We start from the raw sequence: 26,355 nt of genomic DNA, 5'->3' as shown, positions 1-26,355 counted from the left end.
TCCTCACTGAAGCCGCAGTGGAAAGCACTTTCAAACTAGCCGCCGGTGATCGTAGAAATGTGTGATTATGTTACCGCTCCTACAGTAACTTCATGCTCGTGTGAGCGCACAGCTGATTTCCTTACCACCTTCGTCAGCAAAGCACGCGAAAAAACTGGCCGGACGCACACCGACGGCTAAGGCTCGCACGCACGGTGTCAGAGTCCGAGTTGTTGGCAGAACCGTCATGCGCTCTATTGCATCATTGAGCGCGTGTCTCCATCTTGATTCCGATCTCGAACCACCTTGGTTCACATCACATCTGCCAATAAAGTCCTCCATCAGCGTCTCTCACTCCGGATTGTTCCCACTGGCCATCGTACGACGCAGGCTGTGCATATTTTTTCATCGTATAATGGAGGCTTTTAATGCATTATCCCTATGGAAGATTCGCCAGGCCCGCACCATTTCTTTGTAAAATGCGGGTTGTCGCATAGCGGGGGACGCACAAAGGTTTGACTAATTTGTTGACAACATCATAACAGGGCATGTGAGCATTGCCATCTAGTCCCTGAAATCACTTTATCGCAGACTGTAAATGAGATGGAAAACATTGTTTCAAAATTGTATTATGCATAACTGGGAGGTCCTACTAATGTGCACTGCACACGGCTCATGAGCAACTCGGCACAGCATTCTGTGCATCGTGGGTTTAGGTTGGGGACATCAAAAGAGAGTGAACTGCTGTGCTAGACAAGTATGCTGTTTACACAAAATGAACAATCATTTTAAAGAAACATTGACCATAGTTAATGAACCTAGAAGTTAAAACAATATTTTGACAAATGTAGAAGAAGGTGCAGTGAGCAAATCGGGGCTGAAAATTTGATGTCATGTCCTCAGTGGACATTTTTATATGGTATGGTGCCAGAGAGATGCAGGTTCTCTTTGGTCAAGGAAGAACCCTTGCAAGACAGTGCACCCACCAGTGAAAGGAGGATCCCTCTCTCTTTTGTACGTGTTTCCCTCTTTCTGGCATGGGTCATCCTTTCCTGATAAAAAAGTCTGCAAATCATTGGCATCTATGAACAAACCCACGAGTTTCATTAAGAAGTCAACCGATTCTCCTTTGGATCAGAATAATACTGCTGCGAATATTAGTGCTGTTTGTTTGTTCGTGCTCAAAGCCACTGGCACGCGGCTTTACCATTTTGTTTGTGACACTAGATGTGACTTAGCCTATCTTGATTTATCGTGGTCAAATTCAACTGCTTCCACATTTTTTTAGATTGTTACAGTTTCTTTTGGCTCCTTATCTTGAAGGTTCCTTGCCAGCCTTAAATTGAGCACAGCCAAGACTGCAGGCATTCTGTTCGACGACCGCCGAGCACGCTTGTTGTCACCCCCGCCGTCGAGTCATGGGCGCAAGTCTGTCCAATACAGTTAAACCTCGATGCAACGAAATTTTCTAGTTTTCATAACTTCGCGTCCATAGAACACCATGTATTTTTAGCCTCAATATAGCGAAGTAGAGTTTGGAACACTTTCAATGCAATTTAATTTTATTGCTGGTTGGAAACGAACCTGCATAAAAATTGTATTGCGGGCGCGATTGGTTGAGCGAAGCACGTATCGGAGCGCGTACTTAATATGGGCACCGCACTGCTCTCACATACAGAGTGCATGGCAGACGTAAATACGACGACGATCATAGAAGTGAGCGTGCCACAGGCTGCGCCACCTGGGGCAGTACGGGCGAGGCTGGCACGAGCGTCTGCGCAGCCTTGGCAGCCTGCCAGGCCAGCTCGCGGCTCTCGCTATCTCGCCTAAAATCGGCGAATCAACGCCGATGATGCACTGCTTGTGCTCAAAGGCAGCGCGCTGCGTTTATCGTGTTTACAGAAGTCCAAAGCTTGGTAAAAGGACTGGAAAGTCAGTGCTGTTGGCACACCCGTCAGCTGTGAAGCCCATCTCGCGATTCACACCTGACAACCTTGCTTCTCACTCAGACGATGCGTGTACGTGCAAGAAGAGACACACTCGCGCTTATGGCAGAAAGTGAGGAGCGGGGTTGGCCTGATTTCTTTTCGTTGGTTGGCCATTGGAGGACACTTTCCTCGTTCTCGCTGACATGAAGAAAGACAGGAGAGTAAGGGAAATGCGAGGAAGGGAGGGGGCTGATGGCGTGGCCCGTCGCGAGGCTTCTGTCGATGGCCACAGTGTGCTCGGGGCACTTACAAGAGGATAATGATGACGGCAAAACCAGAATTCAAGACGAGTACGTCATTCCTGTCACCCACGAGGTGGTTGGTGCGATAAACAAGCTGGGGCGGCTCGCGAGCTGGCAACAAAAGACGCGCGTAACGCCGTTGCTGCTGGCGAAGAAAGGGCACAAGGAGCACTTCAATCACAAATAAAGGCTTTTCTTGTGAGTTATCTGCAGCGCATTTTAGCGGTTTTTGAGCATGCTAGGAGGTGAATATCGATGTTTCGAAATTTCAATATTACGAGGTAAACTGCCGATTTTACTGACCTCATTAAATAGAGGTTTAACAGTAAACAGTTTCTTTTAGAAGCCCTTTCTGTGGTATTTCTGACTGTTGTATTAATATGTAACAATACATACAACTGTACATTCGCATGCACCCATCATTCAGATGTTTTTTTAATGCATTTCCATGACTCAATAAATATAAATAGTGGTTAAGGGTCTTGAAAGCCTGGTCTTGAAAAAAAAATTACATTAATGTAGTCACAGTTTAGAAACATTCAGATAACATGTATTTTTTTGTGTCAATTCTAAATATGCCATTTGATTAAATGTAAAGATTTCTTGAGAACTAGTTATGCTAGTTATTCCTTGAGAAATTGTTATGCAAGTTTTTTGTGAAGAGCTTTCAAGAAAATTTGCCGCAGGAAGCTTGTTGAAATGTATGTTATGGCTTCTCTTGACACAGAGGAATGCAGTAAGGGTAAAATTTTCTTTTTACCTATCATATAACTTGAGTTATAGGGTTTTGAAGTCAGTTCAGAAATGCTAAGAAAAATTTGTATTGCTGTTTTTGAAGTGACAGCTTCAATACTCTATAACTCAAGTTCTATGATAGACAGGATGATAATTTTACTCTTATTGGAATCCTTGGTGTCAAGAAAACCCAATGGCATACATTTTAGCAAGTTCCCTGCAGCAGCCATTCTTGAAAGCTCTACACAAAAACTTGCATAACAACTGCATAAGTGCTCAAGGAATTGTTTTACATGAAATTAAATTATATATTTAGCATTGGCACGCAAAAATACATGTTCCCTGAAGATCTCATAATTGTGACTACATTAATAAAATTTTGTCTTCAAGAACCAGGCTTACCCCTTATATGTCTGTGTGCCTCAAGCTTTGATTTTGTTATGAATACCTCTCTTCTAGGGTCAGCCAGTCACAACTGCAGCGAAGTCTCTGTTTGGCAACTCAAGTATGTCGTCATCGGCATCGGGTGCTGCAGCAGCCTTCAGCTTTACAGCTGCCAAAGACAGCCCGGCCATGAATATCTTTGCAACACCCCAGGTCAAAGGTCCTGGCTCTGGGGAGGTAAATAAAACGTTGGAAAAAATTGTTTCAAAATTGTATTGTGCTGAACTGGAAGGTTTTGCAAATGTGCACGGCACACGGTTCACGAGCAACTCGGCACAGCAGTCAGTGCATGGTGAGTTTAGGTTGGGGACATCAAAAGAGAGTGAACTGCTATGCTAGACAAGTATGCTGTTCACAGAAAATGAACAATCATTATAAAGAAATATTGACCATAGTTAATGAACCCAGGAATTAAAGCAATATTTTTACAAACGTGGAAGAAGGTGCAATGAATAAATCAAGGCTGAAAATTTGGTGTGATGTCTTCAGTCGACCTTTTTGTATGGCGGGGTACCAGAGAGGCGCAGGTTCCTCCATGTTTAAGGAAGAGGCCCTGCAAGACGGTTCTCCCGGTCTCTCTCTTGCATGTGTACTTCTCTCTTTCTGGCATAGGTCATCCTTTCCTTATAAAAAGTCTGTAAATCATTGGCTTCTTTGAAATAACCCACAACTTTCAATAAAAAGTAAACCAATTCCCCTTTGGGTCAGAATAATATGCATAACTGTAGAAACACATGCATGTTTCATTAAATTGTTTCTTTTAGTGCATTTTCTTTACTCAATAAATAGTGGCTAGGATCTTTACCTCAGGCTTTAAATGTATGGTTATGAATACCTCTCTTCTAGGGCCAGCCAAACACAACTCAGGCAAAGTCTCTGTTTGGCAACTCCAGTGTGTCATCGGCATCCGCTGCTGCAGCAGCCTTCAGCTTTACAGCTGCTAAAGACAGCCCTGCCATGAATATCTTCGCGATACCTCAGGTCAAAGGTCCTGGCTCTGGGGAGACTCGTCCTCCATCTGGAACAGTATTGGCTGTTAAAGACAATTCCTCAAAGGACGCAGTGAAGGCACCGCTGATGTTCGGCCCTTCGGGACCATCTGCTTTGAAGCCTCCAGCTTCTGCTACTGGAAATACAGCAGTGTCTGGTGCTGAGGCAACAGTCTCCAAGTCACCATTCCAGCCTGTTTCATCTGCCGCAAGCCAGCCAGAGATCTTCACCCTGACAACTACTGCTGCTTCTGCTCAGCCATCAGATGTGAGTGGAGCATTATTGCAAAGTATTGAGAACAGGCATGGGCATGTACCTGCCTCAGTCCAAACATGAGCAAGTTAATTTAGCATGCATGTCATATAACTTCAATTGTGCTTGAATAATTGGGCCGCCGTGGTGGCTCAGTGGCTATGGCACCGGGCTGCTGATCCGAAAGACGCCTTCAGTTTGTGACAGTATTTGGACCGATCAGGGGGGACACGTGAGCGCCAAGTGGGCTGCCTGTCGCCGTAAATGCTGCATTTGGAGCGACATTATGCAGTCAGGCGTGTGAGAGAGCATAAAAGGGATGGTCCCGCTTGCATTGCAGCTCAGGTTGCCGCATGTGTGTCATCCGTTTCACAAACTGTTTTCTTGCATTTTGCCAGCATTGTCTTGCGTCTTGCCCCTCCTATAGCCAATCGCTGATGTCACTGCTCCAGTAGTGAAGTATCTGGTGACGTTATAGTGCTTCATGTCAGCATTCATTTAGTCCCTTTGTCATGTAAGCAGTGAGTCGAGCTTAGATTTTGTGCACTGAACAAAATTATGTTCAAAGAATTGAAAACAAGGTATTATCTAGTGTACAACAAGATTACTACTGATGCTACTACATGATTCCCCTTCCCTTATTTAATGCCTGTTAGGCCTTACAGGTGTACTCTCTTTATGTTTATGATGGGTGAAAAAAATTTTTGCCATGCTACGTAGAAAAGCATTTGTTTTTGGTTTAAACTACCTCTGTTGATATTGAATACTATTCTAAAATAACCTGTATTGATTATCCAAATCTATTAAAAAATATTCGATTTGCAACCACTTTTTATTATTCATATTCGCATACCTCTAGAAAAGGGTGAATAACTCTCAGATGATACGCCAAAACAATTATTATGGTTAACACTTCTTTCCGTGTCCAATTCTATCAGCATGCACTGAAAATGATAGCTTAAGATGAGTGTTTCAAATGATGCCAGACAGTGGGGCCACATGCATGCTATTATAAGATATTTTATAAAAGTTATCTTTCAAGTTGCACTTTTTATAACTAAATATTTTCTTCCTTGCCCATTCTCGTGGATTTTTTTATCTAGGCCCAAACACTTTCTGCAAAGACTCCCACCTCTGAGCCAAGCAAAACTGATGCTATGGTTGCTGCTGCAACTACAGCTGCCATAGCAGCATCAATTGCAGCATCATTGTCATCACCAACAATTGCAACTTCTGTGCCAGCATCTGCCCCAGCAAGTTTAGCTGTTTCAACACCAAGCAGCATAGCAAGTACACAGGCTGCTGTTATTGCTGCGGAGCTGCTTTCTTCTACCCCTCCAAGCTCACCACAACCGCCATCCACACCAAGTGAGGTGGTAGCACCTACATCTTGCAGTGGAACTGTGCTTGGCCTCGGGTCTTCATCAGTGTTTGGAGGTGCGTCTTTGCCAAAAACACCCACCACTGTGCTGTTTGGCCAGCAAGCTGTGTCAACAGCTCCAGTCACACCAACGTCCTTCTCATTCGGTTCAGTGCCAACATCCCTTGCGGGACTTGTAAGCCAGGCCCCTGCCACTTTAATTGCTACTCAGCCAACTGGGCAGACAGCCACTTCTGTGATTGCAACTCCTGTGTTTGGTCAGGCTGCTGGGACAACAGTGACAACACCTTCATCTACTCCTGCACAGCAGGCCTTCAGCATTCCACAAATGGCAGTGGCATCATCAGCTGGCACATTACCTTTTGGATCCCAGCTGACAACCACAACATCTTCTGCATTGACATTTGGCCAGGTGGCAGCAACCACAGCAGCAGCTGTGTCTACACCTTCAGTGTTTGGACAGCCTGCTGCAGCTGGTGCAAGCATGTCGGCAATGTTCGGTACCACCACATCATCAGCCACATCTCCAACCAGCACACCTTCCTTGTTTGGTCAGAACAGAGCAACATTCACATCCTCCACGACAACCACCACCACAGCACCATTCTGGAAGCCAGTGGCATCTGGTGCTACTATATTTGGGCAGCCTGCTGGGCAGTCAATCTTTGGCCAAGCACCAACGTCAGCAGCTTCTTCTTTTGGTCAGCAAATGGGAACAACACCAGCATTTGGTCAACCAGGCGGTTTCACCTTTGGTCAATCACCAGTGGTGTCATCTAGTGCAGGCAGTTCACCATTTGGCCAGATCATACCAGCTACTGCTTCTGGAGGCACAAGCTCATCATTGTTTGGTCAAAAATCTTCCTTTGGCACAAGTTCAGGCCAGACGCCATCCCTGTTTGGTCAACAAAGGTAAGAATGACTTGGTATCATCTCAAGTCCGATGTTAGGCTTGGCAACTTAAAGGAGTTCTGCAACGCTTATGAAGTAATGCTAGTTATACCTTACGTATGGATACAAGTGAAGAAAGAACTGTAGAGATTGGTTCTCACAAATAGCAGATATTCAACAAAAAAATTAATTCAGAATACGAGCAAACAAAATATGCCCTCAGCTCGGTTTTCATGGTACTTCAGTTCCCACTTCACCCTCTCAATGACGCAATAGTGCGGAGGGACTTGATACAAACTATTCATACATGCAGAGAAAGTTTGCAGATTTGGATGTCTGCTTGCTGGAACTTATTCACGCATGATTTGACAGCTGCATTTTTAAGGCTACAACCATGTAAGCAGCCTTGCAGTGCTTCTTCATCACACTCATTCTGCTTCATTGATTTGTCTAAGGCTAGATTCTGTGAAGAAACACCACCCTGCTTATGATTTCTTTCAGAGCTGTTGGGGATAAGCCAAGAAAGATTGGTATGGTATATGAGGTTTAACGTCCCAGAGCAACACATGGGCTACGAGGGGCGCTGTAATGGAGAGCTCCAGATTAATTTTGACCACCAGGGGTTTCTTTAACGTGCACTGACATCAGACTGCTCTGATGCAGTAGTGGGTGCACTGATGGGTGTTGACACATCGCACAGTACACAGGTGCCTTGCATTTTGCCTCCGTCGAAACGCACCCACCGCGTCCTCTGGCTTAGCAACCGAGTGCCCTAACCATTGCGCCATCGCAGCGGGTCTCGAAAGATTACGGCTACAATTAACCACTCTCTAATCCTCTATGCAACAGTGAAAGCTGTAGCTGGTGGGCTCTGCAAGTGTGAGCATGCAGCGGTTGACATTGTGTAACATCAGAGCTTTCATTGCTTGTGTCCAGCAGCTGGAGAGCAGTCACAGATATTGTCTGCAGGGCCCAGGATAGTGTATAAAGGAATATTGAAAACTTCTCTAGTTGAAGTATAAACATTGCTTTTAGTGCGCAAGCACTTATAGTGGCCATTCCCCGCATTTAGCCATTGTACGTTTGTCTGAAGCCAGTTTTGTGGCAGGCTGCTCACCTGCCGCCGTGTCAGGCAACAGCTCAATTAATCCTGAGGGGCTGCTGGGGAAAAGCAACCTGTATCGCAACCCAGCCTAAGTAACCCAAGTCCCACTGAAGCAGCACCTGCCATAGAAGGGTAGTGGCGCATTGCTTGACCCGTGCACCACTGGGCCAGGAGTGGTAGGAAGACTCCTAGGGATCTGTGAATGTGAGAATGACCAGTTCCACATATATGGACGCTAGCCCATTATCGCTATTCGAACAACTGCTATCCGTGAACGCTGAATCTGAACACGAACTGAAGGGAAAACTGAACAGCTAGGGCACCTAATTCGCATTTGGCCTAACTGTGCAAATTGAACATAATTCTTCTTACTTTACTGTGCATTTTTTTATGCCACATATGTTTGTTCGGTTCACTAAGTGAAGAGACTAATGTAACATGTTTACGGTAATTGAAAAAAATTTTACTTGAGTAATGTTGAAGTTTGGGCTTGTTGGTTCGTACTTCGGAACAGTAGCACAACAAGACAAGGGACCGGTGAACGCAACGCTAACTTCCAACAACTTTAATGGAAAGAATGCACGATACTTTATACATGCAGCATTGCCGTGTCACATGGAGGAAAGAAAACTCAGGAGAGGCCCTCGCTATCTGAGCTGCACGCCAAAAAGTGTGCCAGAAGTCGCACTTTCACAAGGACTACTGGGAGTCTTTGGCAGACGGTGCAGCCAATAGTAACGCTGGGCACAGTGGTGTCATCTGCTGCAATGCCTGCCGCGCATGCTCAAGCGCGCTGAGACTGCGGCCAAGTAAGGGGAGAGCAGGGGGAGCCTGCTTCAAAAAATGTGACGTAACTGCCTCTCCTGAGTTCTTTCCTTCTTCCATGCCGTGTCATCACAAGAATGCGAAAATCAGCGTGGCCATAGGTAGGCAATTTTTTTTTAGAAAGTCGGACAGAAGGGGTGCTCACACAAGCACTTCCTAACCTTGCTATCTTTTCTGCTTCGATGATTTCACGAGTGTGCTTATCCGTGCTTTTCCCAACTAAAAAAACACTTATTGAGGAGTGGTCTGCAATTATTACATGTGTTGCAGTGCTTCATTAGTTCTCCATATTCTTTATTCTTATTACGTACATTGTGATTATGCTCACGAAGGCGGCCATTAAGGCAACGACCAGTTTGTCCTACATACTGTCGTCCACATGAGAGTGCAATTTGGTATACACCTTCGTTCACCCAGTGAAGATTGCGGCCTATTGCTGCAGTGCTACGTATCTGCCACATCATTGTCAGCAGTTAATGCATGCAGCCCACATCTCTCTCTTACCACCGCCACATACCTCAAAGTGCGATTGAGGCGTCCACTTACCCAGGGAGCCAGTTATGCACCCTTCCTTTCCTCAAAATTATCGGTGTCTAGAACATTGTCAACACAAACGCCAATGAACACCGACGGCCTATAGCTTCAGTGCCACGTTTCTGCCACAGTGTTGTCAGTGCCAACACATGCAATGCACATCTGTTACTACTGCTACGTAGCTTAAAGTGTGACTGAGGTGTCCACTGTCCCAGGGGGCCAGTTATGCATCTTTCGTTTGGTTTCGAAGCTCCCGCTTTTTATCGGTTTCAGCACAGCTGCGGCTTGGCGACGTCGCGTTATGAAACACGCCGAACAAGCTATGGAAGGGAGTAGTAAAGCTTTCGCTTTAAAAGGTTGTCAGAGGTTACATGATTGTCACAGGTTACAGTCTTTTTGGGAAGTGAAGGTATCAGTAAATGCCTTTGTACTTCTTTCTTGAATCTCAGTTCTCTGGACTATAGCTGTTTTAAAAGTCCTGCATTTTTTGGATTTTAAAAAAATGTATCGACGAGCTTCTACTGTACCTCCTCTTACAGTATGCCTGAGTCACCTAATCAAAGAAATAAAAGCATATCATTTTTATATTGATTCTATTTTCTTCTCATTTGAATATGGCGTTCACTTGCAACTTCTTTATAATCAATCAGTCTGCCAAAAAATGCACAGGCTCAATGAAAGTCTGTATACTTAACTGAATGTGTTTCACTTAAGTGTGCTTTTTAAGTGTACAACCTGCTGCACATTGTAGTTCTTGTTATACATTATATGAGTGCCTGTTGCAGCCTCTTTGGCCAGTCCAGCACTCCTGCATTTGGCCAGCCACAGGCTGCGAGGTAATTGATGGCCTTAAATGCTTGCAGGATACACTGTGCATGAGTGTTAGAGAATTCTTAAGTATATGAATGGCCTGTAATTCACAATGCACATGCATGGATGTTGTGCCAAAGCATGATGTACTGATGATAAGCACACAAACTACATTGATTTCATCACTTCAGGAAATTTATTCAGATACTACTCTCAAGTGTCTTCCAGTAAACCTTAAATATTGGTTTGACAGCTATGGTAAAGCTCATACATTGCAAAGCAATTTTACACATGTACGCATACATTTAATCCCACATTTTAGCATTTTAAGGATGTTGCACTCATATACCTACAGCTTGTGACTGGAAAACCTGAGTTTCTGTTAAACAGGCCCTTGATTTTTCAGGTATGATGATTCAGCTTTCAGCTTGTGTGCTTAGTACAGACCAGGGTCGTCTCAGTTCATTTACAGGAGTTTTGTGAGTGCACTGCTGTGTTACAAAGCTCACCTTTCGATGTGCCATTTTCATGGCATTTTGACAACTCATAGAACAGCCTGGTATTAAGGTTGGTAAGCAACTGAATTTTTGTTTAAACTGTGGCACCAAAAAATCTTTCATCTTTAGGTTAAATTTTATATGACGGTTTGGAAACAAGCACTAGCAGAGTTGTTATAAACCCATGGGGCTGATGTTCACAAGCATGCAGGGACTTTCTCCCTGCATATTGTTTCCTGAGAAGGAACAGCAAAATATGCTGATTATATAGTTACATTAAGGCATTGTCTGTAGACAGAACAACATATTTTATTGTCATTGGTTATTTCTCACCTCCCTCGGCTGTGGCTGGTGTTGATGCCCACTCTGTTTGTGCCAAGCTGAAACTTGTGCCAAGTTTCAGCTTGGCACAAACAAATCGAAGACATGCCACACACCATCTTGTCTAGCTGAGCTTTTTTGTTATCTGTAAGTTGGGCATATGTCATTTTATAGAAGGGATTGAGATTAATTGACTTGGTGATATATGGAGACCTTAGGCATATGAATGCACTGCAATCTGACATGATTGAAATGCCAGCAAGTAGTGCTGACAAACACAGCACGATAACAAACATACAGTTGAAGAGATATTCTAGCAAACAGTTGTGCATGCACTGTTTTTGTCTTCACAAGCAGAGAGGGGAGAGACAAGTTGGAAGGTTTCTCTGGAATCAATTCTGAAGCATTTATTTTAATACCATAAAGACCGTCTTAGCTGGTATCATAGCTATTGTTGACACTTAAGTGGTACATTTTATAGCATGCTATGTAATCTCACATTTACACCGGGAAATGCATGAGTGTTAGTTAGTGTCCATACCAGGAGTTCATTGCATGTTAGACCACTCAGTCGGTGGCCTTCATTACTCTAGAGCACGATACATTTATTGTAGCTTTTCATGCAGTAAATACAACTTTGGACTTTGTGCAGCCCTGTGGTTTTGCACCAGTCTTCCATCATCATCGAGAAAAATGTGAAATAATAAGAGCATTATGGTGCAGTGCTTTTCTCATGGCATCACAGCTGAGTCGCATGTCCTGTCTTCGTCTGTTGTTCTCTTTTTTTCTTGTTCTCCTGTTGTTTTTTTGTAGCATAGTCTCGGGCATGTCTGTCATTGTGCCATATGCTTTGTCTAAATTTGTGGTCTGCGCTTTCAGTGGTTTCGGCCAGCAGTCGCAGGATCAGCAGCAACAAGGTGGTGGTTCCAGCCTGTTTGGCACAAGTGGTTCTGGGTTTCTCAGCGGCCTTGGTTCCAAGCCAGCAGCAGATGCACCCAATAAGAACGTGTTCGGTGGCTCATCAACCTTCAGCTCTTCTGGACAGACCTCCAGTATGCCAGCACTGCAGTTCTGTCAATGTGTTGCATGGCACTATGCTTAACTGCATGCGCATTACCTTGTGTGAACTTGAGCTTTACCTCAAGCAATCATTTGGCTGTCTAAGGGAGTTCTTAAGTGTATGACCTCACCGCCCATTTTTGTTCACATACTATGTCGGAAGGCATAGTTTGGGTATGTGGAGATTTGCACAGTTAACACCAATGGACTATGCAGCCACCCTTCTTTACACAGCATGTATTGTGATGTGGGTTGTGTCAGGCCACACTGTAGGGATTGCTACTGTAGAAGGTAACTAGTAACAGTGACAGAGACGCAAGTTTGTACAGAGGCAGAGGGAGGAGAGGTGTGCATTTTGTTCTGTTTTTACATGTGATACAAGGGGCTGTACTTTTGTGTTGAGGGGAATACTTTGCGAAAGTAAAATGCCACCAGCTACTCGAGCACCCTTCTCACATAAAGTGCAGAGGCAAGAGAAAGTGCGTCACGCACTTTCCAAGCCTGGTAGAGTGCATAAAATATACAAGTGCTGAGGCATTTGGTCAAAATAATACGGCTGCATTTCAATAGAGGCAAAATATAAAAGTGTCCGTGCGCTATACTGATTCCACAATGGTTTCATTAGAAATGTCGTAAAAAACTGGTATGAAGAATTTTTAGATCATTGAATATGCTTCTTTGTATGTATCCTGATGCTGGAAACCACAACGGGTGAGTACTGTAGTGATAGCACAGCTGCAGAAGTGCGGAACTAAACTAAAAAGTAATATAGTTCTATCTGCCATACAGCAATTAGTTTTAGTATAGCGTAACACTCCCTCTGTTTCCACATGCAAAGGCGACACGGCACAGTTATGCATGCATGTCTGATAGTTTTGCTGATCTTTGGCCATGACTGAGACCCACAACTGGAACGACACTGGCACCATCTAGGGAAAACATCCCACAGCAATTCATGTGTTCGATGCGCAAACCAGTACAAAATTTCATGACTTATTTTTGATACAAGAAAGAAAAACGCTGCACATTTAACTATACATCAATAATAATGTTTTATGGAGATGTGGCCAACTTGTTAGGATGCACTAATGATGCCAAGCTTCATTCAAAACATTGCTTCAGCTAGTTTTGTGGGGTTTGTAGTGCCAAATTAAAGTAAATCCTTGTTCATTGGCATTAGGATGGCCTATTTTGTTATTATGAGGCAAGGTCATTTTGTTTCAACAACAGCCTCATAACATGTTTCGGTCAGTTATGGTTCCTTTAAAGGGACACTGGGGACAACTCTGCCAAATTTTTTTTTGTTAGTAAAATTTGATATTTCGGCATTTCGAGGCTTTGTTTGCCGCTTTTTCGGCAGCGAAAGATGCATTCATTGTGAAGAGCTTTGGATTTTTCTCACTGCTCTGATTCAAATTCTAGACACTCTGATGATGAAATAGCCGAAAAGTGATGTAAACAGGGTCTCCTGATTGCTGGTGGTGAGTGGTGCAGCCTAGCAGCAGCCAAAATGAAAACTCTCGCCGGCCGGACGTTGAAGGCCTCTATCAGCCGTTGTCACTTCGTTTACATTTGCACCAGCATTACAGTGTATCCCGTTTCTGAACCCGGCAACAAAGTTCTCGCAAAGAACTGTGACCTGCACTTCAGCAACCTCAAACCCACTCAGCATTCGATGCTTTTGAGGGCTGGGACGGCGGGTCTGCCAGTATAGTCAGAGCGCCGAAGAGTTGGCAGTGTCGGCAGAAGCCAACCTACTGGTGCGGCAGCTGTCACCACCAAGCCACCATCGCAACTGATGAGTAGAGACTTGGTACATAGACGTATTTAAATTTTGTGATAATATTCCTCATAGTGCTGGTTATGCAGCTCAGCATACACACTGAGCAGTGCATTTGCTAACGTAGAGGATTGTGCAACATTAGATATCTGCTGGTGGTGTTCCTTGTAGCAGGTGCATGCCAATGCATGAACTCCGTCCGAGGAGCGCCTAGAGGTGCACTTGGAGGTTCTCTGCTGCTTTGCACTTGTAAATTGAGGAACATCACAAAACCATGCGGGCACGCAGGGCGCATAGCCGTGAAGCACCAAAACATACCAAAACACAGCTGGCCGCCTGTTGCGCCGCCAAATTTATGTTTTCTTTTCTGGAGAAAAAAAAGCTGGTGAGTTGGTTGGAATTCGTACTTCAACAGCATGAAAGATTGAGACAAAGAATGAGGCAAGACAAACTAGGCGCTGACTAACATTTGTTAGTAAGCGCCATGTTTGTCTTGCCTCATTCTTTGTCTGTCTTTCGCACTGTTGAAGTACGAATGTTTTCTTTGGCTTTCAACATTCAGATTGTTTTTTTTTTTTTTCGTCTTCCTCGTGTGATAGAAGTAGGCTAGCGGTTTCAAAACAAAACTTATATACTTCAATATAGATCAAATGCGTAACCTTCATGCACATTTGTTAGCCTCAGAGATCCGCTGCATGTTTCGGCTATTTTGTCATCGCACTTGTGCTTGCGAGATTGGCTTGTGGCGGCGATACCTGCATTTTGGTTCCTGCTATTTTCTGCCTTAGAAGAGCTTTGTTTTCAGTGCGAGTGGTCTTTTTGTGGTTAAGAGCTGGCATTCCATCAACACAAGCCAGCTTCGATTTCTCCTCATTGTCCCCTTTAAGATTATATATTGAGATCATAGAGTTCGCACGGTTGCATAGGTTTATAGTGTTTTTTATGCAATTTTCGTTAATATGCTGCTACTGTGCACAGCTATGTCACGTTAGCTTTTAGAGGCTTAGGCTGGGCTTATAATACCCCTGTCATACGGCCAATTTTGGTGGCCATCGAGTCAAGAGCCTTCGAGATTCTCAATCGCTATTAAACTCGAAGGAGTATTGTTGCTGCTACACGGCAAATCTCAGTGGCCATTGAAGTGGTTCTCGTGTATTACACCAAGCTTGTGTGGCGCCACAATTGCTACTTTCGATTTTGCGCAAATAATAAAAATATTTTTATAAATCTAAACTAAACGTTTGAGATACACTTTTTTTTGGAGTCGTAGGAGGTTTCTTATTATTAAAGGCTAGTTGTGTTGTCTTGAAAGACACTACCTTTTGTATGATTTGCTGTCATGTTTTGCAACGCTCTGGAAACACAGATACCACTGGCACTTCCGTCTTCTGCGATGGAGAGTATAAAATTAATCTGCTTTAAACCAAACCTATACAATTTTTAAATTATTGTACAAACTAATATTTTTCTGCGTCTATTAAAGCTTAGGAGAATTATGTTTGTTGATGCTTTTGTACCGTGAACATTATCTGCAGAAAAGTGCGCGTTGGCGCCACTCGAAGCAACCTTGGGTAACTCTTGAAGGCCTTTGGAACCTCAATAGAGCTCCATCGTCTCGATAGACTATTGACTCGATGGCGATTGAAACTGTTTGTGTAGCAGCGCTCAATAGCCTTTGGGTCGATAGACTATCAGTTTGAAGGCCTTCGAAATGCCCGTGTGACAGGGGTATTAGAAGGCTGTAGATTGTTACAAAGCATACAAAAAATTTATACAAGTTACCAGCAGCCTTTTTTTTTTTGTCGTAACCATTTTGTAAAAAGTGGCCAATGCCATAGGTCAGAAGGCAGTTGCCATCGGTGGTAATGTAATCTTGAAAAGGTCATTTGGACACTTTTCCTGGGGCCATGCCTGCATTAAGCAGGTGCTGAAGAACTGGTGACAGCTTCAGAAGAATGGTTTCATTTCTTTGGGACGGCTCTGCTTGTGAATCAAGATTACTTGCGTGAGTGTGTACAATATACTTCTTGTTCAGGTCAGGTAGCTTGAGCTCGGAGCTCTAGTTCCTGCGTATAAATTCATACTGATGCTGCGTTGCGCTGTGTCCTTCCGCGGGGGTCAACCATTCATCCGGGTGTGAGGGATATACTCCAGACCCAAGTCCACTGGGGCCAGCTCTTCCGGCTGTTCGGTCACTGAACGAAAGCGCGGGATAAGTGCATTGCAGATTGGATTGTGATCTAGTTAATCCAGGTGTTATCCAAGTGGGCATAGGCACGCCCACTCGAGAATATGGCATCTGTGGTCGTGCTGTCTAGTTGGGCCTTGGAGCACCCTTGTAACCTTCCTAGACTAGATTATCCTTGTAATCTTCCTAGATTTGGAGGTGTGGTTCAGCTACTGCTGCCACTTCCTCCCCTCTGGCAAGGGTTAGAAGTCGAGCTTTTTATTTTATTTTTATTGTTTTATTCCCTTCTATACAGACATTTATGCATTTATGCCATACATGTACATTGCACACATTTTTAGTGAACACGAGCCACAGCAATGCTACTTGGCTGGGTTTTCATAACTCTTGTGGCAAAGTTTGAATAGTTAGTTTAAAGACGTGCTGTCTTGTTCTCAGGACTTACTAATGCATCTTAACTGTATTGTTAACTGATGGCTGCCTTCTGTGGTGGTGCTCTCACAAAAATAGCTTGCTGGTGCACCTGCTGGAACATGCTTTCTAGTGGTTGTGCCCTTTGTTTTTTAAGGTGTTCATTATGCTAGATGCACCATGCGCTTGTATACTGTACCAAATTTTTCCTTGAAACCTTGGTATTTAGTCCTAACCTTAGTAGAGGTGATGCTGAGAATGAACTGAAAGATGGTAGTGCTTATGATGAAGCTGCACATCCCATTTTGTTGTCTATAACTCCCCTTAAAAAGTGTGCCAAAGGAAACCTGTTTTAGAGGCTGTCAATTTTAACTGAGATGTCACGATGCATGTCAAATGCACTTTGTTGCAGATCTGTTTGGCAACCAGGGAGCATCGTCTTTTGGATCCTCTACGTTTGGGAGCGCAGTGGGTGCAGGCACCTTTTCCGGAGGTGGAAGCTTTAGCATGACTGCTGGCAGTGTGGCTCAGTCTGGCTTTGGGGCATTCCAGCAGCAGCAACAGCAGCAGCAGACTCCGACCAAAGCAGGTATGTGTATGAGTGGGATGCCAAGGCTCTGTGTGTTCTACTTTCCTCATATAAACTTGGCACCAACGTTAAGGACAAATACATAGAAGGAGCACACTGCACTGTTTAAACTTGACAAAATCGGCTGCAGTGTTATTGGAACACCAGAAACTGCAATACAAAAACGTGGTTTTTGCAGAGAAATATGATTAGCTCAAGATTAATGAAAGCAATAAAACTTGCCAATAAGTGAAGTTCTGTATTTTCTTTGGTTATTAGACTGCATAATCGGTTACAATGTGCTGTTGATTGTCTGTTCCTTTTACATGCAGAAGAAACCTATATTTTTAGGCACTGGGATTCTATCAGGAATTTTTAATGAAGCACGTTGTTAGGATTAGTACTCGTGACAAGCTGTCTGTTTTGACTCGTCTCATTTTTAGTTTGCTTTTTGCTATTGCACTTAACACATACATTCACAGAAAAATTGCATTAGTTTATTAACAGGCTACACAACAAAATAACTAAGGATGTGCAAATATTCGAAATTTCTCCTAGTTTGTGAATAGCATTTGCTATTCAATTTGCACCGCACTTTTACTTGTCCAGCTTTCTAGACATTCAGAAATTATGAATTTCTTATTCATTTTGACTCGCAGTTATGCATTCCCAGTAAAAAAAAAAAACGTTGAAACCAATTGGATTTTCAATTGGTTCTAACTGGTTCCAATTGGACCAGTTCATAATAAGGGAGTAATTACTCATTAGCATCCACCCAAGCGCAGCAGTTCAGTTTCCAACTGGTTCCAATTGGAATGGTGTTCCAATTGGATTGTCCGAACGGACTAACCATTTAGACCAGGAGGGTTTCCAATTGGTGAGCCCCAATTGGTCTTACCGATTGCATACAATTGGTCTGCCGAACTGCACCTAATGTATCCATATGAATGTTTGCATATTAGACAAACAAGGCAGACCTAATATGTTGTTATAATAAGAGCTATCAGCAGCTTAACCTACTGAATTGTATTCATCATCTGCACCATCACTGCAGTCGAAATGAAATAACTGCGCTCAGTGGGCAAGCGCCACTGATCCCGGCATGAGAGCCTCATTAATGGGGTATATAAGTTGGTGCACAAGTGTGTTCTTTGGATGTACATATTGAGCTAATATGTGCCACTAGTGTCTTAATGTGTAGTGTTTCTTGTGTGCGATGCATGCATGACTGTTGGCCTTGATTTCCATAAAAGGATGTTAATTTAAATTGTGCAGTAAAAATGTTGATTGGCATTAGCACAGTGTCTCCCTGCAGTCCTCACAGATTAGTTTTCCTTTTGCACATTAAACATATGTTAAGTTGTAGAAATATTTCTCAAACTGCATATTTTTCAAAACTTAATTGTGAGTTATATTTTGTAAATATGTTCTGAGTGCAATAACTGCCTGGCATAATGGGTTTAATTGGTTGGTCCAGTTGGATCCACTTGGGTCCAATTGGTTCGGTAGCTAAAAACACAACTGAAACCAATTGGTTCCAGTTGGAAGATCCATTTGGAACCAATTGGAATGTCAGCTGCACATGTGTATGGCAGAAGATAAAGAAGTATGCTGGTTAAGTAGGCTTCTAACGTTAGTATAAAGAACTGATATCGAAGATTACGACTGTCCACTACCCCTTGCAATTCCCTATGGTGCAGCGGAAGATCCAGCTACGGAATCTAATCCAGACGATTCGCCACGTACCACGATTTCTACAACAGTGTCCATGGTAGGGTTATACATTAAGCATTTTTTAGTGATGTTTAGCTTGATGTTTAGCTTGTCATATCGTATCTTAAAAGAGTGAGGGCCAGCGTGGTTATTTCCGAATTCAAAGTTTTTTTCGAGCCTGGTGTGTAGCCGGTGAGAAATCTTCACTGATAGTGATGTTATTCGTTTTAAATTGGTTACGAAGGGTTAATATCTCGTCTTTCATTTTAGTGTCAGAAAATTTAGCTATGATTGGTCGACACTTCTCATCTGAAAAAACACCCACGCAATATGCATGTTGAATTGAACTCGAGGGCCATAATTCAACAACCTTGTCAAGGCTTCCAGGAGTTTAGATTCAGTATCTGCCCAAGCCTCTTCTGCATCAGATATACCCCTAAATATTAATTTTTACATCACGATCTATCTTCTGCTTTGTCAAATCAATTCTAATACGTTGACCTTCTACAGATTTCTTTAAAGATGAAAGCTCTTAATCCATCTCATCGAATTTCTTTGCCTTTTCCCCGAGTTCATCAAGCCTCTTGTGCATGCTAGCTAACTTTGATTCAATGTTCTTCTGACTACTCCTAATGTCTTTTATATCAGCTGCTAATTCAGCCTGATCTTTTGAGCTTTGCAACGTATGAGAATGTACATCCTTAAGGGGGGACGCGGGTCTTGAAATCGCGAAAAATGGTCAAAAATGGCAATTTTCAAAAATTGCGATTTTGAAGTCTTTAATGTCCCAACTATGCCTCTACAAAATATTTTAGCTGAATTCGAACTCAAAGTATGAAAAAAACGGCAATTTAGAAACGTCGGTGAGCTGAAATTGAACGCCAAGCGCGAAGGTTTGCCCCATTTTCAAGCTGCCGTAGCTCCGCGCGACGCGAACCGATCGGCGCCATCTTGGTCTCGTTTGAAAGCTGGTTTCCCGCTCTCCAATCCGCCTTTTTCATTTTCCTGTGCTGCCACCTCGCGTACAACGCTGGAAGCTCACTGGTAGGGTACTGCGTGCCCAACCCGGCCGGACTGAGTGCCGCTCCAGAGCACGTTTTGTTGGAATCTGTCGACGATGGCGTGACCTTGGCAGCACCTGGTACCTGGAGGATTTCTAGGATTGACTGATGGCTGGGTGCGAAGTCCGAGGCAGGCTGCAGTGCCCACCGAAGAGCAAATTCTTCAGTATCTCCGATCATCCGGCATGTGATGCGAACACCAGCTGAGCAAGGGCCGCCGCTTCAGAGATGAAGGCTACATTCGGAACATAATGTTCAATGAAATATCCCCGATCAGTGAGGTTGGCGTTTTCCGCTGTATATGCCTGCCATCCATGAAAGGTGGGTACTACATCGTGCACGCCGTAGTACAGAAAACGACTGGGGACAACAGTTTCCACAAGCAATCGTTGTGCTCAAGCGCTGTAGAATAGCTACACGAGCTATAAAAGCACAAGCGTACTCGCAACAAAGCAGCTCTGTTAGCATTTCACTGTATTTTCCCACAGCACACCGCTGCATAGGTTAAACAAGCATGCGCGTCCATAAAGACGAGTGCGAAAAGCGCACATTGATCCATTCCGGTGATACCACGCAGAGCTCTTCATCATGGATATGATTCGAACACACGCATAACGCACCTTTCTTGTTGACAGCGCGTTTAGAGCACAGGGACAGAAGAAACACAGAGGACGACGTCACAGGCGCTGAACTTCAACTTTATTCAAGAATCATCGAAACCCTGCATATATACCCATGACAGAGACGCCACCAAGCGGCGAAAGCTTTATGCGCTCGTGGAAACAGAGATGATAAGGCAGGTGGGGCAAAATGACAAAGGCTAAAAAAACTGAAAAATTTTGAACAGAGCAGGAAAAAGCAGAGCAAGAAGATGCAAAAAACTTTACCAAGTCATTTGAAAGAAACACTCCGACACGTGAAAAAATGGGGCAGATGACAGACAGAATTTTGAAGACGGTTCCCGAAAACACTGAACCAAAATATACGCGTATAACAAAAATCAAACATGGCGAAAAAAGAAAAGCATAGTGGCAAGCAAAAACCAACAATGAAAAAGCACAGTGGTGATTGGATAGGCAAATGAAAATTTAACGATACAGGTGAAGCCTACAATTAACGCGGCTAAACACAGAAGATAAAATGCACTGGATAGATAAAACGGTAAAAAACTGGGAGGAGCATGAAAGATGAAGCCAACAAAAAAAACGGCTAAGGCTAAAAGATGAGGTGCATAAAAACAATAAAAGCGAAAAGGAGAGAATAGTGGGAAAAAAATTTTTGTTTAACTCCTTTGTAAAACCATTACTACTTCAAACAGGCCCCGATAGAAAGATTAACTCTTTTTTCGACAATGAAACCGAGGGTGCACTTACACATTCACCCTCGTGCCTAGCAATCTCGGTTGCTTCCACTATTTCACGTGTCAACTTGTTCCTGTGCTTTTTTATCACAGTGGCTTTTTCGAACAAAGGATGGCATGGATTTTGTGGGTCACAGTTTCGGCAGTGTACGGGCAGATTCCTGAGTGAAGTACCAGATAAATCGTTCTTGTGTTCCCTCAGCCTATCATTGATACATCGGCCTGTTTGGCCGATGTATACCTTGCTACAAGACAAAGGAATTGAGTAAACGACGCCTTCCGCGCATGCAGTAGATGGATCTCTGTGCCGAATGGTGCAGCCTCTTTTTCTTTTCTCTTTTTCATTTACAATCCTACAGAGCTGCGAAAGGCGCTGAGGGGCGGAAAAAACGACGTCCACTCCTGCTTTGCTTCCAATTTTTTTAAGGTTGTTTGAAATTTGGTGCATGTAGGGGATAACAGCAACCTTTTTATATTGCTTGCGCGCTTCAGCCGGAGCCCTCCTATTCTCGCGCTTGATAATTTTCAGAACTTTTTCAGCAACAGAACTAAGCAGTTGTGGCGGGTACCCTGAGTGCGTGAGCCTGCTTATCTGGTTTGTGAAGCTTTCCTGAAGTTTGTGCTCACATGACTTGTTCAAGGAATTAAGAAAGGAAGACTGGATAATACCTCTTTTCACCAGCTTCGAGTGAGCGGAGTCATAAGGTAGGATGGCCTTTTTGCCCCTCGGTTCAAATGCCCAGCACACGTGATTGGGCGTGAAGAAAATCCTTAGCTCCAGGAAGCGCAAGGAATCATTGTCCGGCAGTTCGTGGGTCAGTTCGAGTGGAGCTACAGTACCCTTAAAAACACTAAAAATTTGAGGCACTTCCTGAATAAAAGCTTCGTTGTCGCAGTCTAAAAGGACTAAGAAATCATCGACGAAGCGGAAAATTTTTTGAACGCTGGAATGCTCAAATTGGTTCCTGAGAGCTCTGTCATGCATGGCTAGAAAAAGATCGCTAAGCACGGGGGCAATGCATGATCCTATACAGATTCCTTGCTTTTGAATGAAACGTGACCCATTCCATTCAGAAACAGTTGATTTTAGGTATACAAAGAGCAATTCCAAGAACCCATCCACTGAAACACCACACTCATTCTGGAAGGTTATGGCACCGTGATTGTCGATAGCTTCGCGAACGCATTTCATGAGGTCATTTTGAGGGATAGAATAAAACAAATCCTTGACGTCTATAGAAAATCCGCGAAAGACTTTACCTCTATTCGCATTCAAAAACCCTATGACTTGTTCCGTGTTCTTCACCAGGAAGGGATCATTAATAGAAAGCAATTTCAGGTTATCTTGCAAGTACTTAGCTACATCTTTCTGCCAGGTATTTTTCTCCGAAACAATAACACGCAGAGGGCACCCTATCTTGTGTGTTTTGACGGTGAAGAACATTTGCAAGCAAGTGTTATTGTTACCTTCTATTGAACGAGCCAGCTTTTCGAGATTCAATCTTTGGCAAAGTTTTTTAGCTACATTTCTTTGCTTGGTTGCTAAAGTGGCCGGGCTATTTTTAAACGCTGACTGAATTGCTTCGGCGGCCTTGGACAGGTACAATTGTTCAGGTAGAATCACAAACCCCCCTTCCTTGTCAGCAGTTAGCAGAGATAAATGGTTATCACTTAAATGCGAAATTGTTTTTTTTATTGGAAACTTCTTTCCTTCAGACTTGCTTCGCATCAACACGTCAACGCCGTCCGCGATACATCTATCTGCTTCCCCCGAGGGGGCAAGCCTGGAGACTTGCCTGACGAAGGTGAGCAGTTCTGGCGCTGTCCTCTTAGGTTGCACAGCGAACTTTGGCCCATGACCAAGGAATCGCTGAACATCCTCCGGGATTGACGTGACACCTTCAACGAGGTGCACCTGGTTCACGGCGCAGTTCTTCCTAGAAGGCACAAGTGCACGCAGACTCGGTAGGACTTGTTGCCACAGGAATTCAGTGGTCCGGTCGGCAAGGATAGAAGTTTCACGCCACTTCCTGGTAGAGTTGGGCGACGGCGAGGTGTAGAGCGTGAGCAGAAGTAGGTGTTCCCGGTGCAGACGAGCTTGATGTCTCCATTCCGAACGAGCGATCTTGCAAAGGCGGGCGGCATGGCCAGCAGTGGGCCGGAAGCCTCCAAACATCACCAGCAGATCTGGGGGCAATATTTTGCGGCGAATGCAGAAACTGAACATTCTCGCTCTGCAAGTCGCTGCAGCAATAATGGGTACTAAATGGCAGGGATCGGTGAGTGACGAGGAAAAAGAGCCCGCTGAACTAGAAATGAACTTGAATAGGACAAATTGTCGGGCTAGTTGGTAATGATCCATTCTTGTTGACAGCGCGTTTAGAGCACAGGGACAGAAGAAACACAGAGGACGACGTCACAGGCGCTGAACTTCAACTTTATTCAAGAATCATCGAAACCCTGCATATATACCCATGACAGAGACGCCACCAAGCGGCGAAAGCTTTATGCGCTCGTGGAAACAGAGATGATAAGGCAGGTGGGGCAAAATGACAAAGGCTAAAAAAACCGAAAAATTTTGAACAGAGCAGGAAAAAGCAGAGCAAGAAGATGCAAAAAACTTTACCAAGTCATTTGAAAGAAACACTCCGACACGTGAAAAAATGGGGCAGATGACAGACAGAATTTTGAAGACGGTTCCCGAAAACACTGAACCAAAATATACGCGTATAACAAAAATCAAACATGGCGAAAAAAGAAAAGCATAGTGGCAAGCAAAAACCAACAATGAAAAAGCACAGTGGTGATTGGATAGGCAAATGAAAATTTAACGATACAGGTGAAGCCTACAATTAACGCGGCTAAACACAGAAGATAAAATGCACTGGATAGATAAAACGGTAAAAAACTGGGAGGAGCATGAAAGATGAAGCCAACAAAAAAAAACGGCTAAGGCTAAAAGATGAGGTGCATAAAAACAAAAAAAGCGAAAAGGAGAGAATAGTGGGAAAAAAATTTTTGTTTAACTCCTTTGTAAAACCATTACTACTTCAAACAGGCCCCGATAGAAAGATTAACTCTTTTTTCGACAATGAAACCGAGGGTGCACTTACACATTCACCCTCGTGCCTAGCAATCTCGGTTGCTTCCACTATTTCACGTGTCAACTTGTTCCTGTGTAAGTGCACCCTCGGTTTCATTGTCGAAAAAAGAGTTAATCTTTCTATCGGGGCCTGTTTGAAGTAGTAATGGTTTTACAAAGGAGTTAAACAAAAATTTTTTTCCCACTATTCTCTCCTTTTCGCTTTTTTTGTTTTTATGCACCTCATCTTTTAGCCTTAGCCGTTTTTTTTTGTTGGCTTCATCTTTCATGCTCCTCCCAGTTTTTTACCGTTTTATCTATCCAGTGCATTTTATCTTCTGTGTTTAGCCGCGTTAATTGTAGGCTTCACCTGTATCGTTAAATTTTCATTTGCCTATCCAATCACCACTGTGCTTTTTCATTGTTGGTTTTTGCTTGCCACTATGCTTTTCTTTTTTCGCCATGTTTGATTTTTGTTATACGCGTATATTTTGGTTCAGTGTTTTCGGGAACCGTCTTCAAAATTCTGTCTGTCATCTGCCCCATTTTTTCACGTGTCGGAGTGTTTCTTTCAAATGACTTGGTAAAGTTTTTTGCATCTTCTTGCTCTGCTTTTTCCTGCTCTGTTCAAAATTTTTCGGTTTTTTTAGCCTTTGTCATTTTGCCCCACCTGCCTTATCATCTCTGTTTCCACGAGCGCATAAAGCTTTCGCCGCTTGGTGGCGTCTCTGTCATGGGTATATATGCAGGGTTTCGATGATTCTTGAATAAAGTTGAAGTTCAGCGCCTGTGACGTCGTCCTCTGTGTTTCTTCTGTCCCTGTGCTCTAAACGCGCTGTCAACAAGAATGGATCATTACCAACTAGCCCGACAATTTGTCCTATTCAAGTTCATTTCTAGTTCAGCGGGCTCTTTTTCCTCGTCACTCACCGATCCCTGCCATTTAGTACCCATTATTGCTGCAGCGACTTGCAGAGCGAGAATGTTCAGTTTCTGCATTCGCCGCAAAATATTGCCCCCAGATCTGCTGGTGATGTTTGGAGGCTTCCGGCCCACTGCTGGCCATGCCGCCCGCCTTTGCAAGATCGCTCGTTCGGAATGGAGACATCAAGCTCGTCTGCACCGGGAACACCTACTTCTGCTCACGCTCTACACCTCGCCGTCGCCCAACTCTACCAGGAAGTGGCGTGAAACTTCTATCCTTGCCGACCGGACCACTGAATTCCTGTGGCAACAAGTCCTACCGAGTCTGCGTGCACTTGTGCCTTCTAGGAAGAACTGCGCCGTGAACCAGGTGCACCTCGTTGAAGGTGTCACGTCAATCCCGGAGGATGTTCAGCGATTCCTTGGTCATGGGCCAAAGTTCGCTGTGCAACCTAAGAGGACAGCGCCAGAACTGCTCACCTTCGTCAGGCAAGTCTCCAGGCTTGCCCCCTCGGGGGAAGCAGATAGATGTATCGCGGACGGCGTTGACGTGTTGATGCGAAGCAAGTCTGAAGGAAAGAAGTTTCCAATAAAAAAAACAATTTCGCATTTAAGTGATAACCATTTATCTCTGCTAACTGCTGACAAGGAAGGGGGGTTTGTGATTCTACCTGAACAATTGTACCTGTCCAAGGCCGCCGAAGCAATTCAGTCAGCGTTTAAAAATAGCCCGGCCACTTCAGCAACCAAGCAAAGAAATGTAGCTAAAAAACTTTGCCAAAGATTGAATCTCGAAAAGCTGGCTCGTTCAATAGAAGGTAACAATAACACTTGCTTGCAAATGTTCTTCACCGCCAAAACACACAAGATAGGGTGCCCTCTGCGTGTTATTGTTTCGGAGAAAAATACCTGGCAGAAAGATGTAGCTAAGTACTTGCAAGATAACCTGAAATTGCTTTCTATTAATGATCCCTTCCTGGTGAAGAACACGGAACAAGTCATAGGGTTTTTGAATGCGAATAGAGGTAAAGTCTTTCGCGGATTTTCTATAGACGTCAAGGATTTGTTTTATTCTATCCCTCAAAATGACCTCATGAAATGCGTTCGCGAAGCTATCGACAATCACGGTGCCATAACCTTCCAGAATGAGTGTGGTGTTTCAGTGGATGGGTTCTTGGAATTGCTCTTTGTATACCTAAAATCAACTGTTTCTGA

At 43.8% G+C, this 26,355-nt stretch overlaps 1 protein-coding gene across 1 annotated transcript in view; it reads left to right on the top strand.

The window, feature by feature from the left end:
• The window catches only part of LOC144114600 (uncharacterized), a 200,596-nt gene that overhangs the window by 125,837 nt on the left and 48,404 nt on the right, over positions 1–26,355 (top strand). The window contains 6 exon segments of the mRNA XM_077648452.1: positions 3,404–3,565; positions 4,235–4,645; positions 5,734–6,923; positions 10,152–10,202; positions 11,874–12,046; positions 16,845–17,021. Of these exon segments, the coding sequence (XP_077504578.1) occupies positions 3,404–3,565; positions 4,235–4,645; positions 5,734–6,923; positions 10,152–10,202; positions 11,874–12,046; positions 16,845–17,021 (2,164 nt within the window).

The sequence above is a fragment of the Amblyomma americanum genome, chromosome 1 (genome assembly GCF_052857255.1).
Source record: "Amblyomma americanum isolate KBUSLIRL-KWMA chromosome 1, ASM5285725v1, whole genome shotgun sequence".
Taxonomy (NCBI): domain Eukaryota; kingdom Metazoa; phylum Arthropoda; class Arachnida; order Ixodida; family Ixodidae; genus Amblyomma; species Amblyomma americanum.
Note: the sequence above shows the minus strand (reverse complement) of the source record. Positions and strands in the feature narration are given on the sequence as shown.